General features: G+C 37.8%; 2 protein-coding genes and 1 pseudogene across 3 annotated transcripts in view; 2 read left to right on the top strand and 1 right to left on the bottom strand.

Moving 5' to 3' along the window:
• Positions 1-17,496, bottom strand: part of Ppp2r3a (protein phosphatase 2 regulatory subunit B''alpha) — a 130,747-nt gene that overhangs the window by 81,149 nt on the left and 32,102 nt on the right. Inside the window, exon 2 of one of the 2 annotated variants that reach the window (XM_027414304.2) lies at positions 8,015-10,448. The exons of the other annotated variant lie outside the window; for it this stretch is intronic. Coding sequence (XP_027270105.1) covers positions 8,015-10,006 — 1,992 coding nt within the window. The 5' untranslated portion in view covers positions 10,007-10,448. The remainder of the gene's footprint in view (positions 1-8,014; positions 10,449-17,496) is intronic. 2 annotated transcript variants of the gene reach the window in all.
• Positions 1-17,496, top strand: part of LOC103162924 — a 98,708-nt gene that overhangs the window by 72,855 nt on the left and 8,357 nt on the right. The gene's annotated exons all lie outside the window — the stretch shown is intronic.
• Positions 14,666-14,781, top strand: LOC113835536 (annotated as a pseudogene).

The following is a 17,496-nucleotide window of genomic DNA, read 5'->3' on the forward strand; positions in this document are numbered from 1 at the left end:
TCCAACATATAAGATGTAAAAATTCCTTTCCTTCCTGGGTGGTTTTAGTCAGTGTCTTATTACAGCAACAGAAACCAAACAAGCACATGCGTGCTCACTAAAGTGTCTGCTACTGATCTAGGTGTTGGCATACAGTGGTAACTAAACAAAACTAGTGAACTAGCTATAAATAATCTTCACCACATTACTGAAATCTGTGCCTGGCAACATGATGACAATAGTTTCAAATTATAAAACTAATTACTAAAAGATGTTAAGATTTTAGCTTGTACTCCCCTCCCCCCATCTTCCTTTGGTTCTAGGAATGGGCACACTAGACAACCATTGAGCAACCTCCTCAGCCCAATTGCACTTTCTAATCTAGGCATGTTAAGTTGTCAGGTTTCATTAGATTTACAGTTTTGACACTTTTACTAAAAATAAATTAAAACAAATGTTTATAAAAGGAGGTTAGGCTGGACGTTGGTGGTGCACGCCTTTAATCCCAGCACTTGGGAGGCAGAGGCAGAGGCAGAGGCAGAGGCAGGCAGATCTCTGTGAGTTCAAAGCCAGCCTGATCCACAGAGTGAGTGCCAGGACAGGCTCCAAAGCAATACAGAGAAACCCTGTCTCAAAATTACCAAAAAAAAAAAAGAAAAAAAGAAAAAAAAAAGAAAAAGAAAAAAGATAAAAGGGAGGTTAGGGTTTATTTTTTAATCTTTGAATTATGATTAATGTGCTCTTGCCCCATTAAGCTGATGACTGTAATGCCATCTACTAGTAGCAATAAACAGTATTAAAATATGCTGTATTGGGAACGGGGAGATAGATCTATCAGTAAAGTACCTGCAGTACAAACATGAGGACCCGAGCTCAGATATCCAGCACCCACATAAAAGCTGGACATTGTACACAGTGGTGTGTCTGCTACACTAGTGCTAGGGGGTAAGGATCGAGAGGGGGTAGAGACAGGCGGATCCCTAAAATTCGCTAGCCAGCTAGTGTTTTTAATCAGTGAGCTCTTGGTTCACTGAGATGTCATCTCAAAAACAAGGTGGAAAAAGATTAAAGATCCCAGATGCTGACTTCTGGCCTTCACAAGCACATGTACATCCCCCAACACACACAAACAGATGAAGTATTACCTAAGTGAATATAGTTTTTTAGTGTTTACTTTTTATAAAATTATTCCATTATCCTCCATATAAAAATGTGGCCTCAGCATAGTAATTCATAATTATGGGACCTTTGGGGACCTTAGCTGGATCACTTTGTCCCTCCTCTACAGGCTGTTCTTAGTTGTATTTGGCTCACCTGAATACCCATCTGCTTGCATCAGCTATTCTTGAAACTACAAAGTTACTTCCTCTCATATAGAGGCTTTATAGAAAAGTATATCCTCAAGTGTCATGTGTTAGCCAATGACTGTGAGAAATGAGTGACACTGTGAAAAAGTCATACAAAATGACAAGAAAAAAGAAGTTGATAGATGGGACAAACAACCAAACAAAGAAAAAAATCTACTTTTCAGAGATATGTCATGAATAAAGATGATTAGGGAAAACAGCTATCTGTGGTTATTCTGGGCAAAAAATTCCTTTTTAAAAGTATTTCTCCTGTCTCTGCCTCCACAGTTGCTGGGATTACAGTAGCACATCACCACACCCGGTTTTATTTACTTCATTAACATCTAATGGTACACTGGTTGGATATCAAAAATCCATGGGTAGTTTTTGTTATTGATCTTTAGTGATGTTTTAGGACTTCCAATGCACTCAACAACAACAACAACAACAACAACAACAACAACAAAAAACAGGACATTGAGCCTTATCAAAACTCTGCTTTGTTGATTTAGTATGAAATACTATCTAGATAGGAGTCAGCAAACTATTTCTACAAATGCCCATGTAGTAAATAAATACTTTCGGCTTTAGGACCTCTATCACAACTACTCAGATTAGCAGGTAGAACACAAAAGCAGCCATAGATCATTTAATGAGCAGGTGTGGGTATGGTCCTGGCAGCAACAGGGTGGATTTGGCTCAAGGGCCTTAGACTGCTGACCTTGGTCTAGGCCAATATCCAATTTCTGAATATCCTCTTAGTATTTTCTTTTTGGCTTCCTCTCACAACAGCAGCTTGGATTTCATTTTTATCTGGTCAACACATACTGCTTACTCTTGGGAAATTATTTTGAATACATATTAAAATATTAATGATATGTAATACTATCAAGTAAAATCTTTTTTTAATGTATCATCATCAATGTCATTTAAAAATATTGCCACCGGAAGTAGCATGGGAATGAATACATCGCCCATTTTCCCTGGTTGAAATGCTAAGTCAGAAGGAACTCCCTTGCATGGGGATGCCAATATCTCTCACTCCTGATGGGGACACTGGAGAGACAGCAATTCCATGATTGGAATTTCAAAAAAAAAAAAAAAATGGGGGAATGAAGGGACCAGCTCCCCATTTCGGCAGTCATAACAGCCGAACACGTGCTTGCCCTGACCTTGCCTTGGTCACTAGGAGGTCAGATGCCTGCCTCGTGGCAAGGAACCAATCAGAAGTTAGCTGGTAGCGCTATGCTTTATGGCTCTGGGTGTGCTTTACGGTCAAGTGCACAGCAATGATTCGCAGTGCATAGCAACCACTCTGGGAGGGCCTATGGGCCATAACAACCAGTTGACCAATCAACACAGGGCAAACTCTCCAAGCCTGGACCACACCAATCCTGAGCCTGTGCGTACTCCTAGACACTCCCCTTACGCTGCTCTATAAGATCTCTATGCAGACACTTTGAGCTGTCTTTTCTAGCCATCCACCATGGTGGATGGATGGAAGGCCCGAGCTAACATGGGGTTAGCTTGTTAAATAACTAAAATAAAGCCTCATGCTGTTTGCATCAAAAAAAAAAAAATACTGCCACCATGCCCATTAATTAAAATGGATTCAGTACCTGGTAGTTTTTCAGCTGTCTAAAACAATAAAAACAACAACAAAAAAGGACATAATTTAAAAACAGGTCTTAAAAGAAGTAATAAACCAACTGTGGAGGCACATGTCTATAATCTTAACGCTTAGGAGACTAAGACATGAGCATGGCAAATTGAAGACAAGACTGAGACACAGTGAGACTGTCTTGAAACAAAACAAGAGTTCAGAATATAGTTTCTCATAGAGAGTCTGCCTAGCTTCTGCAAGAAAATAAGTAGACCAACAAAACAAAACACAGCAGTAGATAACAGTCTCAGAATAGTAGAAACTTCTGGAAAAAGGAGAAACTAGTGAGGAGGAGTATCTTGTGGGTTTCACTGCATCTAAGATAATTTTTGAAAGATCAAGATGCGAATGAAAACACTAAAACAGCCAAACCTCATGACAGACCTATACCTCCAACTATCTGGAGCTGGTGAATGAGGATTGCAAGCTCAAGGCCTGCATGGGCAACAGAAACTAACAAACAATAACAAAAATGAATAACCAAACCAAACCAAACTGTTCAGTTGGAACTTCCAGTTTGCCCCATTCCTGTTTCTCTCTCCATATTCCAGCCACTCAGTCTCCAAACAAAGGAAAGGTACCAAAATGCCCATTCTTGGTGGCTACTGTGACTTACTCTCCTGAAGTTGCCTACACCTAAGTCCCCACCTAAAACACTCAGTTTCTGACCATACTTGGGCACAAACCCAGCTTGAGGCAGACATATCATCACCCCTTGCCTAAAATCAATAAAGTCCCTGCTTTCATTTGTGAGCATAGTTTCTCCAGCCTTGATCTCTGGGAATGGACAACTTGCCTGGGAGTTGCTTTGCTCAAATAAACCTGTTGTTATATTTTTCCAATTTGGCTTGATCTGGCTTACTATAGTGATGGAGAAACCTATTGAGGGAGAGGGCAAAAAAACCTATTACAAACCCAAACCACTAATTCAAAAATCTGAAACAAATACTGTAAAATACTGACAAACCTAAGTGGTGGGTGATAAGAGTGCTTTTTATATAACTCACAACACTTTCCTATTTGCTTTAACAAGAGCTGGAAAATTGTAGTCCATGGGCCAAATCTGGCTTAGTGCCTATTTTTCTAAGCATTGGCTCTAAGACTAGTCTAACATTTTCTGTGTGGGGTATGTGTGTATATGTAGTACTTGCTTGTGTGTAGACATGGATGCAGGGGCATGTTTCCATGTGAGCATATGTGGAGGCCACAGGAAGATGACAAGTTTTTTACTCTATGACTCTCCCTCTTTATTCTCTTGACAGGGTTTCTCACAGACCTTAAGCTCACCATTTTGATGAAGCTGGCAGGCTAGTGAGCCAGCTCCTAGGATCTGTGCTGGTCTCTGCCCCACAACACTATGGTTATAGACATACCCTGTAATGCCAGGCTTTTTATGCAGGTGCTAGAGATTTGAACTGAGGTTCTCATGCTTGCACAGGAAACACTCTTACCATTACCAGCTGAACCATTTCCCCAGACCCTAATTTAACACTTTTAAAGGGCATTTAAAAGGGTGTGTGTGTGTGTGTGTGTGTGTGTGTGTGTGTGTGTGTGTGTGTACATAAAAGGTAACACTAATTCTATGACATACCAAGCCTAAAACACTATTTGCATTTCATAGAAAAAGGCAGCCAATTCCTGTCTTAGCACAATTCACAGGAAGAAAAGATCACTAAAGCAAGGAGATATCTTCCTGTATGAAACATCTCATATTATTTGTCTCTTTAAATTAACTGTCATTAACATTTTTCAACTTTTATCAAGCAGAAATATCACATTTTATTCTCTTTTGATATAGGAACTTATTTAAAAGAATATTGGGAGATGATACTTTAAATTACATTCTGATTTCAGTTGACATTTGTAAATAAAAAAAACCCAAAACAAAACAAAAAGCCCTAGGAAACCTGGTGTGGCTTGTTAGCTGCTGAGTTAGATTGAGAATGTCACCAGGGAGCTACTGCCAAGATTGGGACTATTACCAGGGACCCACTCCCTGACTGTCTCCTTTTGCCCATAGGAGATAATGTAGGAAGAGTGGTTAATAGACATTCAAAACGTGGCACCACAATAAGGGTTTCTGGTTATAATGGTTGTGAGAAATTATAATAAGTCATCCGAGAAGGTGGACATTTTCCACTCAGTAGGCAGATTATTGAGAAAATATATCCAAATGTCTTAGCAGACTTAGCTTACAATAACTGTAGATCTTAGTTTACAATTAGCATCCAGAGGTTATTCTATAGGTATTTTTTTTGTCCTTTATAACATGTTAAGCACGTCAGTATTGCCTTGAATATGAAGACATTTTTGTTTAACTTTTGTAATTAATTTGTTCAGTTTCTCTCTCAGTGATGACCCAACTTAACTAAAGATATTATAACAGGGTCTTAGAAGCTGTGCTTACTAAAATCACCCACTCTTCATTTGGGTGTGCATGACATAAAGAAAGATTAAAAACTTGGTGTTATTTTGCAGTTTTTTTTTCTACCCTAAAATTTGGGTCAGATTCTTGCTCAGTTCTGCACACAGATATGTAAGTCATTTAAAGAATGTCTGTCTGAAGGGGCTAATCCTTTCCCACCCCCAATATACCAAATAAGAGTAACTAAGACTGGATACTACTATTTGGACATCTCTAGTCTTTGCTCTAAACTCAAAAGAACTAATTCCACCTTGCTTTTCTTTCCTGCAATCACCTTGCCCGCCAGGAGGAAATGATCTGGTAGCTAAACATTCCAAGAGTAGAACTGGAACCACGCCCACAGACAACAGCAACTTTCCTTGTGACCAAAAAGCACAGCTTACCATCTAGAGATAATGATCAACCTGACCATGGATTATCCAAGACTGCTTGCTTTGCTCAGCCATGCAAGTTCTTTAACCTTTGCCTCTGTTCCCTTTCTAAAAGTTTAAAAGCTCGCTGATGACAGGTCTTAGGTCACTGCCTTCTTCTGGTATAGTCACAGTGCTTTTATAAAACTTTCTACCTTCACCACTGTCATCTCTTGAATAGACCAGGTACCTTGGGACTCTGAATTGGGCTTTTTCCCTAAAACTAACATTACCAACATTTGTAAATCAATAAATGTGATCCAGAGTGTCCATATATGCTCAATGAACACCTGAGCAAAATAATCATTTAATAACTAAGCATATACTTTACTGTTTTAAAATCTAATGTTTCTGGCAACTAAAAACATGCACAGAACAATGACCATAAATGTGTACCAGGTAGAAATTATTTACCTGATCTCAATTTACCTTTTTTTTTTGTTTTGGTTTTTCGAGATAGGGTTTCTCTGTGGCTTTGGAGGCTGTCCTGGAACTAGCTCTTGTAGACCACAATTTACCATTTTTTGTTCTGTCAAATAATCTCCCTCATGCCCCACTGCTGTTGGATATTACATGATAGGCAAGTGTTCTCTATCACTGAGCTATATTCCTAGCTCGTGTCTTCTTGAGATGAGGTCTTTTAGAGAGTTCACATTAGTCTTTAACTCACTATATATTCCACATTGGCCTTGAATTCATAGAGTTCACCAGACTCTGCCTCCTGAGTGCTGGTATTAAAGGCATGAGCCACTATGCCTTTATTTTTTTAACTTTGCCACATAAGTGCTATCTCTAAAATTTAACTTTTAAAAATTATGTAATGCTAAGTAGTATACAAATGGCATAAATAACACGAGAAACTGCTTACTAGATATCTACCACCCAGAGTAAAAAGATAACATTCCAGAAACTACTGAGGTCTTCTGCCCATTTCCCTGATTGTACCTTTTCCCTGTCTCCATGGCTATTTTTCTAAACATTGTATTTGTTGTATTCCTGCATTTCCTCTTATATTTAGTACAAATTTGTACATTTCAAAATAATTCATATGTTTTATAACTTACTTTTATTGATGAATACATGCTGACATAATGGTAGATATTAGGTTTAGCAAATAATTGATATGCTTTTTTTACGTGTCATGGACTTTTGGTCAGGAGCAATAGATTATGACTCAAATTGAAGTCTATCATTTGGTTAAAAACACCATTTTTTTTCTTCTTAGTGAACTCACAGGCTACATAGTCTACATATTCCAGGTTGTGCAATAGGACAACATCAAGAACATGGAGGCTTCATCAAACTGAGTCCTTAAGTGGGGTGGCAAAGAGTCCCTGGCTAACCCCTGGATATTCTAAGAAAGAACAACCTTGCTTCACTGACAAATCTATCTACACAATGGCTAGATAATTGTCTTTCTCCAAGTATTCACAATCAATAAAGTAGGGGGAAAGTGAAAATCTTTGGACAAGATGTCTTTAATTCTAGACTGTTAATTTATTCTTACTTGCATTGAGAAATAAACCTCACATACACATGCTTTCTTTGAAGGCCTGCTGCACTGACAGTACTTTGTTTACATGCTTAAATACTGTTCAGGAACATTAGTTTTGTTTCATCAGCTAGATTTTCAGCTCTTTAACAAGCAGGCTCTAGCTGGGCAGTGGTGGTGCATGCCTTTAATCCTAGAACTCAGGAGGCAGAGGCAGGTGGATCTCTGTGAGTTCTAAGCGAGTTCCAGGATAGCCAAGGCTACACAGAGAAACCCCATCTCTCGGAAAACAAAATAAAAACAAACAAACAAAAAAAAATCAGACTCTCTTGTCATGTCTTGCAACCCACAGAATCATGCACAAATGTGAAGGCCTGGTTTCTTGGTTACCTGGGAAGGATGAGGATTAAGAGGATTAATATTAAATTATCTACTCTGTATAAGTGTCTCATATATATATATATGATAGATACTAAGGCTAAGTGACTTTCTTTTAGTCACAGAACCAAGAAAAAGATGAAGTGCATGCATAGGACAAATGAAAACAATCTGATAATTCAAATCCTTTGCTTCTTCTCGACTGAACTGAGATCATTCCTAACACAGAACTTAAAGTGGCTCACAAAATTAGTTTCTGTTTCTAAACAATAAAACATGTATTTGGAGAATTCTCCGGACTCATGATTTTTTGGATCTTACCTTGATCACCTCTGGCGTCTGCTGAATCAAAACAACCGAAGTACTATCTTTGGCTTTCTCACCAACAGAGCTCCTACAGACTGATGGACTGGCCTGGGAGGAAGTTGTCAAGGTTTCCTGTAGAATCTGCATCATTTCCTTTTCCTGTGATAGGCTCCCTCTGCCTGACTTGCATTCAACTAGTTCTTGAGCAAAGTCTTCAATGCTTTCCAGAATTCGAAGTAAGAGGGCTCGATCCTCTTCCTCCATTTTGTGTCCATTGTTTTCAATCATCCTTGTTAGACAGGAAGGTGAGACTTTTTCTGCAGGTGAAGAGACTATAGGTTTAGGCTCAAGATCCTCATGGATCTGACCAGTTAAATGACTATGACTATTTAGAGGACTGATGCTTTTACCCTTGGCAAGTGGTTCTCCAAGAGAGCTCTCCATCTTCTGTGAAAATGATTCCAAATCCATCAACAGTTTGTCTATCTCCTCCTGACTATTAGGGTTCAGAAAGTGTCTCTGCTCTTTTACTTCTATGGGAGGAACTTCTAATTTAGATTCTTCCTTAGGTGGATGAACCATCGTTGGCTTTTCAAATATCTTACCAATTTCATTTTGCACTGAGGCAGAGCATTTTTTAAGGTAAGTATCATGGTCTGAAAATTCTTTATGTTCATTTACCTTTAGCAGACCCTGACCTTGTCCATTCTCTGTTTTCTGTCCTTTATCTAATAATGACTTCTTTCCATCCAATTCTTCTTCAATATAGAGAGTTTCCATTAAGTTACCAGAAGAAACATTCTCTAAAGAATTCATAGTTAATGATGGTGATTGAAGCTGCACAGGTTTTAGAGTTCCAGGATTGTTTACCTCCAAGCTACACAAGGAATTTGTGTTGTTTGGAGTGGTGTTTACAGTGCCTGTCTGTTTAAAATTATGCTTGTCATCTCGAAATTCAACAGTCTGAAACTGTCCCGAGTCAATGGCTGAGAGGTGGACAACATCTTCATATTTAGGGGGCTGTTCAGTCCCATATATGGGGGAGAATGGAGTTAGTTGTAAGTTAGGTATATTACTGACAAGTTCTGTTAAATCTACGGCCTCATTATTCCCAGACTGCATAAATTCAAATGGTAACTTTCTCAGGTAGTATGCAAGCCTGGTCATTACATTCATATAGACAGTTTCAGAGTTAGCAATTGCATCATTGCCACTTCCTTCATTGATGCTGCCTCCTGATTTTTTCTTTATGCATTGTTTTATGATGTCTGTACATTTTTTCAAATCTTCAGAGCATTTCAGTAAGATGTCCAAGCACATTTTTATGTCAGTCCCAGAAGAAAAATTATCTATTTTATGTTTTTCCAAAATCTGAGTAACTAGGTCTTCCTCAGAAAAGTTCTGAAGAAGCATGGAAGTCAGGTTTGTATCAAGTGAATTTCTATGAGATAAAGATTTTTCCTCAACTGAGGAACTCCGGAGTAAGCCAAAGGATGGAGAGGTCCCATCATTATTATAATGACCACAGAGCAAGTCAAAATCAACTGACCTCCTATTAAATGAGTCAGATTTAACTTTCCTTCCTTTTTTGTAAGCTGCATGGTTTGAGTTTCTGAGTCTTTCAAGGGAAAATTCTTTTATTTTTCCACTGGCAAAACTGATTGCTTCTCCTGCAATGTCCTTTACGTTGCAGGTATTCTGAGATGTGGATGCTCTCTTGGCCCTGGGTATGCCTGTGAGGGCCTGATGGTGATAGTCTTCAGCTGATGGGAGCCCATTTTCATGGGGCAAAAACACAGAGTTCAGATCCACATCTTTGAACTGAGACACAGGGATATGCAGGAGGTCTGCACAAACACTATGATGCACCACAATGCAGTCTACCCCATGTGTGAAGGTGTGGCAGGTTCCAGTGCAATAATGTATAGCTTGTTCAAAACGACGGTCTATCAGCACACTGCTGTAATGGTTCACGGTGCTAACTACAAGTCTGTAAGTTGCTGCCATAATAGCAAATTCACTTAGTGGTAGGACTTGGAACTTTATAGACTTTGTTTCAAAAAAATTTTCTTGAAATGATACTTTGCTGAAAAAAATATTTAATGACAATGTTCAGTGGTTTCTTGTAAAATATAGTAACTTTTCAATGAAGGGAAATCTCTAAATTTGAGGTTTGGTAACTATCAGTATACAGTAGCTGCTGCACATGTATGCTTATATTAGCAAGTCTAATAATTTAAATATTATACATTTTAGTTTTATTTAGTAACTTGATATGACAGTATTTTTATGACAGAATATCTTCTTGTAATTCTTCAGTGGTTCTATATTATGAAAATTTGTTGTCATAAACTGTTATATAAATCTCAGTTGGTGGTACAGGAGTATTGTGTTAACTGAGTCCCCCAAAGCCTTAAGTGATCCATTTTTCTGTGAACGACAGAGAAACCTAGAAGAAAAGAAGAGAATGATTAAATGCATGCATTTAATCCAGGATCTCTATTCTTAATCACATCACTGGCTGCTGATATTTAGTATAGGCCTTTGTTTTCTCACATTGTATACTCAGTACTTCAAGTAGTACCTCAATTCTGTCTTCTTGTATATGCCTAACTGATAACTCCTATACTAGTCTTCATGCTTTCTTATATGACAGTAACAAGGTCATACTTAGACAGCTGTCTCACCCTCATGGCTCAAGGATGAACACTATTGTTCTCTTCATGGGTCAAGAATAGTCTGTTGGCGGGGGTGGGCCTAGGCCCTATCCCAAAGGATACGATAGACTCCAATGACCCCCTATGGAAGGTCTCATCCCCCCTTGGGGAGCAGAAAGGATATGTGATGGGGGTGGTAGGGGAGGAGGGGAGGGAGTGGGAACTGGGAGTGACATGTAAAACAATATTGTTTCTAATTCAAATAAAGAAAGATGGGGAAAAAAAGAATAGTCTTTTGGTCCACTTTCAAGCCCCTTGACACGTTTCTAAGCCATTTATCTCTGTATTTTCTACTGCTCCCATGCACTGATCCTTTGCTTCTATGAACCTAGTTTCTTCTCAAAGACTGTCAACACTTGGGGTCTACCCCTAATTTTGAAAGTTGCTCTATAGTTGGGAATTATTCTCTTATCATCTTCTCTGTTCTCACATACAGAAAAACAACCTTCATTACTGCTCTTGGTGCCATATTCTTGGCCCTGCTTCATGTACATTTCTTTCTCTTTTTTTTTTTACCATGTGTGTAAGATTTCTTTAACCATATTTACTTAAAAAACAGCCCGGAAAATCTGTAGTAGTAGCTTTTCAAAAATGTTCTTTCAGTGACATTTAATCACAAAACACAAAATGCCTACTATGTCCTTGGCTCTTTCTAAGTGCTAGGAGTTACAGCAGTGAAGAAAATAATAACCTTACTCTTACTGAGGTAAAAATCTAGTCAGAAAAAGAGTAACATGTAAATAATCATATAATTGATTAGATAAGTATTATGAAATTTACTTATTTATGAAATTTATGAAAATCAAGCAGGGTAAGGATTCAGAAAAAACACGAAGGTGTTCAAAAAGAAAAACCAGGGGAAAGTTTACTGACATTTGAACAAACACCTGTAAAAGGAGAGGGAGCAGGCCAAAAAGGTGAATCACATCAAGCAGTTAAATCTTAAGTGCAAAGGTCCTGAGGTGGGGTCATACTTGGTTTAGCAAAAGGATAAGTAGATTAATGTGGCTGAAGCAGAGAAAGCAAGAATAGTATAAGGGGTAAGGTCTGAAAGGAAAGGTGGAGTCTAATCACGCATGATCTCAATAATAGAATTGTTTAACTCTGAGAGGACCAGGACACAACTGATAAACAGTGAATAGAGAAATGACCCAATAAGAGTCACATTTTAAACTGATGATTTTAGATGTTGTTTTCTGGTACACAGAAGACAAAGAAAGAAACAGGGAAATAAACAGAATTGCAAGTGGCCAGGCAGGAATGCTGAGAAGCTAGGACAAAGATAGTAACAGTACAGCAGATGTTTAGATGTATCTATTTCAAAGGTATAGCCAACACAATTTGCTGAACCACAGAATGTGTAATATGGATGAATCAAGAACAGTGCATTAAGGCAATGGTAGGAAAGATAAATATAGCAATGAAAGCGAGTATAAATTTCACTGGATCATCACTGTCATTGGTGATTGTTTGTTTTGACACAGGGTGTCACTATGTAGCCATAGCTAGCATGGAACATGATATGTAGACAGGCTGGCATTGAACTCACAGAAGTCTACCTGCTTCTGCCTTCTGAGTGCTGGCATTAAAGGCACGTTCCATTATTCCCAGCACTACTGGCATTTTAAAAATAAAAATCTCTATCCATTTAAAAACAAAAAAATGTTTCTTTAATTCTATACAACTATTACACTTACTTCATTTATTTATTTTTGTAGGCTGTCTTATCATTCTTTACTAACTTAGGTATTGGAAATTTAGTGATTACAGAAACAGTTAATGTAAAAGAATAGTTGTTCTGAGACAGGGTCTTACTATGTAGTATAGGTTCGCCTCAAACATTTGCCTCCTGTGTGCTGGAGTTATAGACAATCACTACCATGCCCTCGAAGAAATCTTTCTTGGGTTGAAATTTCATGGTGGTTACAGTATTATTAACTGCTGGTTCTTTGGATATAAGGTCACTGTTTTTGTACCAGTACTATAACAACTAATATTAAAATTTTGTTAATTTGAGATACAACTCCATCCCTAATTTCTGATTCTTTATCTTCTAAATAGTCTTTGGTTGTATTCTAGATAAACTGTTGAACTGTCAATTTCAAGAAAAATTCCTACAATTTGAATACAAATATCGTAAATTTATCATTTGGAAGGAACACTGATATCATCTTCATACTTAGATTTTCCACCTGGAAGATATAAATGTTAATTCTAACATTCTATCACCTTTCTGTTCATGGTTTTCCTCAGGTGGATCTGGATGGCTTCCAACTTGTAGCAATTCTCCTGCCTCTGTCTCCCAAGTGCTGTGATTATAGGAGTACGCTATCATATCTTGCTCCCCAACCCTATTTTTATTCCTCTGTGTTTTAATTTAGTTGCTGTGTAAATGGAGTTTAAACTAACCACTGCCTCATCCTCAACTTGTCTTCAACATTTCAGGTGGCTTATATAAAACTGATATATTCAGGTTGGATAGAGCTGATGTAGAAAGGAGCTCCACACTAACAGAGGTGTACAGTAATTAAGGAAAGCTACAAAGTAGCCCAACCATAAAAAGTGTCATGGAACAAAAGTTAAATTCATCAATGAAAGCTATAACCCTTTCAAAAGACATGCAACCCAAACAACCCAAACACAGAGCACAGAAAATAGCATCAAGTTCGGGCAAGATAGATGACTCAATGGTTAACAGGGCTTGCTGTTCTTCCAGAGTATCTGAGTTCAGTTCCCAGCAACCACATCAGACAGCTCACAGCTGCCTGTAACTCCAGTTCCAGGGGATATGATGCCATCTATTGACCTCTGGGGGCACTTGTACACACAGGCATACACTCACGCATATACACACATTCACATAAATAAAAACAAAATTAAAAAGTTAAAAAAGAAATGATGTCAAGCATTAAGAATGATATACTTTTTAGAAATCTACATTTTTTTGAGGGGCACTGAGACAGGGTCTTGCTTTATAGCCCTGGCTGGTCTGGTACTACATAGCTCAAGCTAGACTCAAACTTATAGAGTTGTCCTGCTTCAGTCTCCCAAGTGCTGGGATTATAAGTGTTCAGTACCATACCCAGCTATAAATCTACGGTTTTTAAAGAATGTTGAAGAAGGATACAAGGGGAAATAAACGAATAATATTGAGAAGTCATAAGGTAACCATATGGGATATAGCAGTACTATTTCCTAACATAGTTAATGACTGTATTAATCAAAATACATGAGCATTAGAAAATTTAAATGCTTAATATATGTTAAAACATATGTCAGATTAATTCTTAAACTAACAATAACAACAACAAAAATACCCAAGTAGTTTTTTGAGAAATTTCAGAAAATAGACAAAATATTTTCTTTAGGCCTGAATCATAATCAAACAACTGGTCAATACAGTAGTATAGAATAGATCATGTTATACTGGAATTTGAAATAAATCAAAGACTATATGCTATCCAATAAAACTTCCCAAGTTGACCAAAATATTCTACACTATGTAATATGGCTGTAGATTGCCACATGAGGATACTTCAAATGTGGTTACAGTAACAAAAGAACTGAATTGTATTTAAATTGTGAAATATTTTGGACATATAAGAGTTGAAAAAATAGTACACAGAGTTCCTGTGAATCCCTTTGTCCAGTTTTCCTCAGTAATAATAGTGTACTTTACTGTATCACTATAGTTCAATGATCAAAACCAGGAAAGTGATACTAGTCCTATGAGGTAGAGAACTGTACTTGGATTTCATCACTTTTCCATACAGCCACTCCTTTTTTGGGGGGGGGTAGTGTCAATACCTTTCTTCTGTAAGTACCAATATATTCAAGACAGGTAATTGTGCCATTCCACCTGCCCAGAGGCATCTCATACTACTTTCTGAAGCCACACACCTCATCCAGAAACCCTGACAAATGAAGATCAATGTTCTCCAATGCTACAATTTGTAATTCAAAAAATATTTTACTTTCTTCGTCACAGAAGATCATCTTCATGTTTATTGACAAAACTACCATCATTCAATTGGTATCAGATTCTGACATGCAAAAGTAGCATTTTTCACTATTAAAAATGTGTGATGCTGGGTTATTGGGCATATGTTCCTAAACTATTATTCAACTGTTTCTAGGAAAAACATGATTCTTTACTAATGAACAATGAGAACATGTCTCAGAAGTAAATGAAAAGATGTCTAGGCTTACCAGTGATCAAGGAAGTACAGGTTAATATAATGTACTTCTATATTTTTATCTATCAAATCAACATGTGGAATGTATCATTCCAGGAGTACAAAGTACTTATCTTACTCTGATAGTAGAAGTATGAATTTGTCATTTTTTTTTCCTGGAAAAGAGATTGTCCCTATGAATCTAAAAACCTCTACACAGTGCATATGCACATGTGTATACATATGTATACACACACACACACACACACACACATCTTTTAACTCAGCAATTTACTGTTTGGGACACAGTGTAAGAAATAACTGGACAACTACATAGATTGCCTTCTCTCAATATCTCACATTATCATATATGACAGCTATCCCTTATTATTGCTGAGTAGTATCACACCACTTTTTGTTTACCTATTCATTTATTAAAATATATTTATATGATTTCTCATTTTTTTTAGTGTAGGGATTAAAATTGGGGTATCTCACATATGCTAGGCTATAACACCTAGGACAAAGGAAGTGCTTAATAAATGTTATTGCTCTAATTTATTCATATAACACTTTCTCTTCAATGCCAGGCATTAGGAGAATGATGCTGAATAAGCCATAGTAACAATTCTTAGGATATTCACTGTTAATGAGGCAATGGGAGGGGAGCACAGCAGATAACAGGAAGAGCATGAGCTCTAACACAAGAGTGGATATAGAAAAGATAAAATGGTTTCACTGTTACTGTGTTATATGGAGAGGTACCTATTGAACAACCAATGGTGACAACTGAATAAAATGTGAACACAGTCAACAGAAAGATCACAGGTGGAGATGCAACTCTGAGAAGTTACACAGGGTAAGCACTGAACATGAGGATAGCTTTGGATTGAGGACACAGTTAGGGATCATTCATCATTTTGGGTTAAACAGAGGAACCAGATTCTCAGAGGTAAAAGAGAGAGAGAGAGACAGAGAGAGAGAGAGAGAGAGAGAGAGAAGAGAGAGAGAGAGAGAGAGAGAGAGAGAGAGAGAAAGGTAATGGAACTAGGAGAAGTTGGGCATGGTGGCTCATGTCTGCAATTCTAGTACCTGGAAAGTAGAAGCAGGAAGATCAGGAGTTCAAGACTAGTCTTTACTACACAGAGAATTTGAGACTAGCTTGGGTTACATGATACTGTTTTAAAAAACAAACCTAAGGCCTAAGGCCTGTAAGATGGCTCATCAGGTAAAGTTACTAAGCCTGAGGGCCTGAATTCAATTCCTGGGACCCACATGGTAGAAAGACAGATAACTAACTCATGTAAGTTGTCCTCTGAGTGTGAGTGTGTGTGTGTGTGTGTGTGTGTGTGTGTGTGTGTGTGTGTGTGTGTGTGTGATATGTTCGAGTGTGCTATCTGGCAGTCAGACTAATTTATGGAGTCGGTTCTCTCCTTCCATCTTTACAGAAGTTCTAGGGAGAGAACTCAGATTGTTACGCTTATGGTATATGTAGCCACTGAGCTATCTTGTTGGATCTCATAGGCTTCTTTTAAAATTGAACAAAACCAAAACAGCCCCCCCCAATATGTGATGTCCTTCTGTATGCTGCAAATATGTGTTGCTTTTATTGGTTGATGAAAAAAAGCTGTTTTGACCAATTGCCAGGCAGAATATAGCTAGGCAGGAAATCCAAACAGAGTGATGAAGGTGGACTCTGGGAGATGCCATGTAGCTGCTGATGGGGTAAGATACCAGAACATTACTGGTGAGCTACAGCCACGTGGTGATACACAGACTATTAAAAATGGGTAATTTATAAGAGATAGCTAGCCAGTAATAAGTCTAAGCCACTAGCCAAACAATTATATTTAATATTAGCCTCTGAGTGATTATTTCATAAGCATCTGTGGGGATCCAAGGACAGAACAGAAACCGGTCCAGGGGGACCAGGGGGACAGAGAAAAACATTCAACTACACCCTTCAACTCACTTTAAGCAAAATAAATGCAAAGGTAAGAAAACCTCAAAGTAGCCAGGCCTGGTGGTACATACCTTTAAACCCAGTACTTGGGAAGCAGAGGCAAGTAAGTAGATACCTGTGAGTTCTAGGCCAGCCTGGTCTACAAAGCAAGTCCCAGAAAAGCCATGGCTCTGTTACACAGAAAAACTGTCTGAAAACCAAAACAAACAAAAAAAGAAAACCTCAAAGTAGTAAGAAGAAAATTGTATAAATTTTCACACAAAAAGGTAAGGCTTGAAAAGTAAGGTTTGGCTATAAATATATTTTAATAAAGTAACAATGAGAAAGATTTTGCTGTTAGTATCATATCAATTACTGGCAGAGATTCTTGAAATACACTGCAGACTTCAAGTTTCTACCAATCCTAAAGATGAGAATATGGTACATCACTAATATTTATCAATCCAGTTGTCCACTTTTTCTTTTAAGGTTGATCCATCTGTATCTTAAGGTCTTTGCCTCTCCTGTGTTCATAAGGATCTTTTCTTGTACATGCAAGCAAAAGACACAAATGGAATAAAATGTAGGATCTTTCCTGTAGCTTTAAAAAATAATTATTTTTTATTCCATTTGTGTCTTTTGCTTGTATGTACAAGCATGCAG

Source organism: Cricetulus griseus, chromosome 4 (assembly GCF_003668045.3).
Source record: "Cricetulus griseus strain 17A/GY chromosome 4, alternate assembly CriGri-PICRH-1.0, whole genome shotgun sequence".
In the NCBI taxonomy this organism is placed as follows: domain Eukaryota; kingdom Metazoa; phylum Chordata; class Mammalia; order Rodentia; family Cricetidae; genus Cricetulus; species Cricetulus griseus.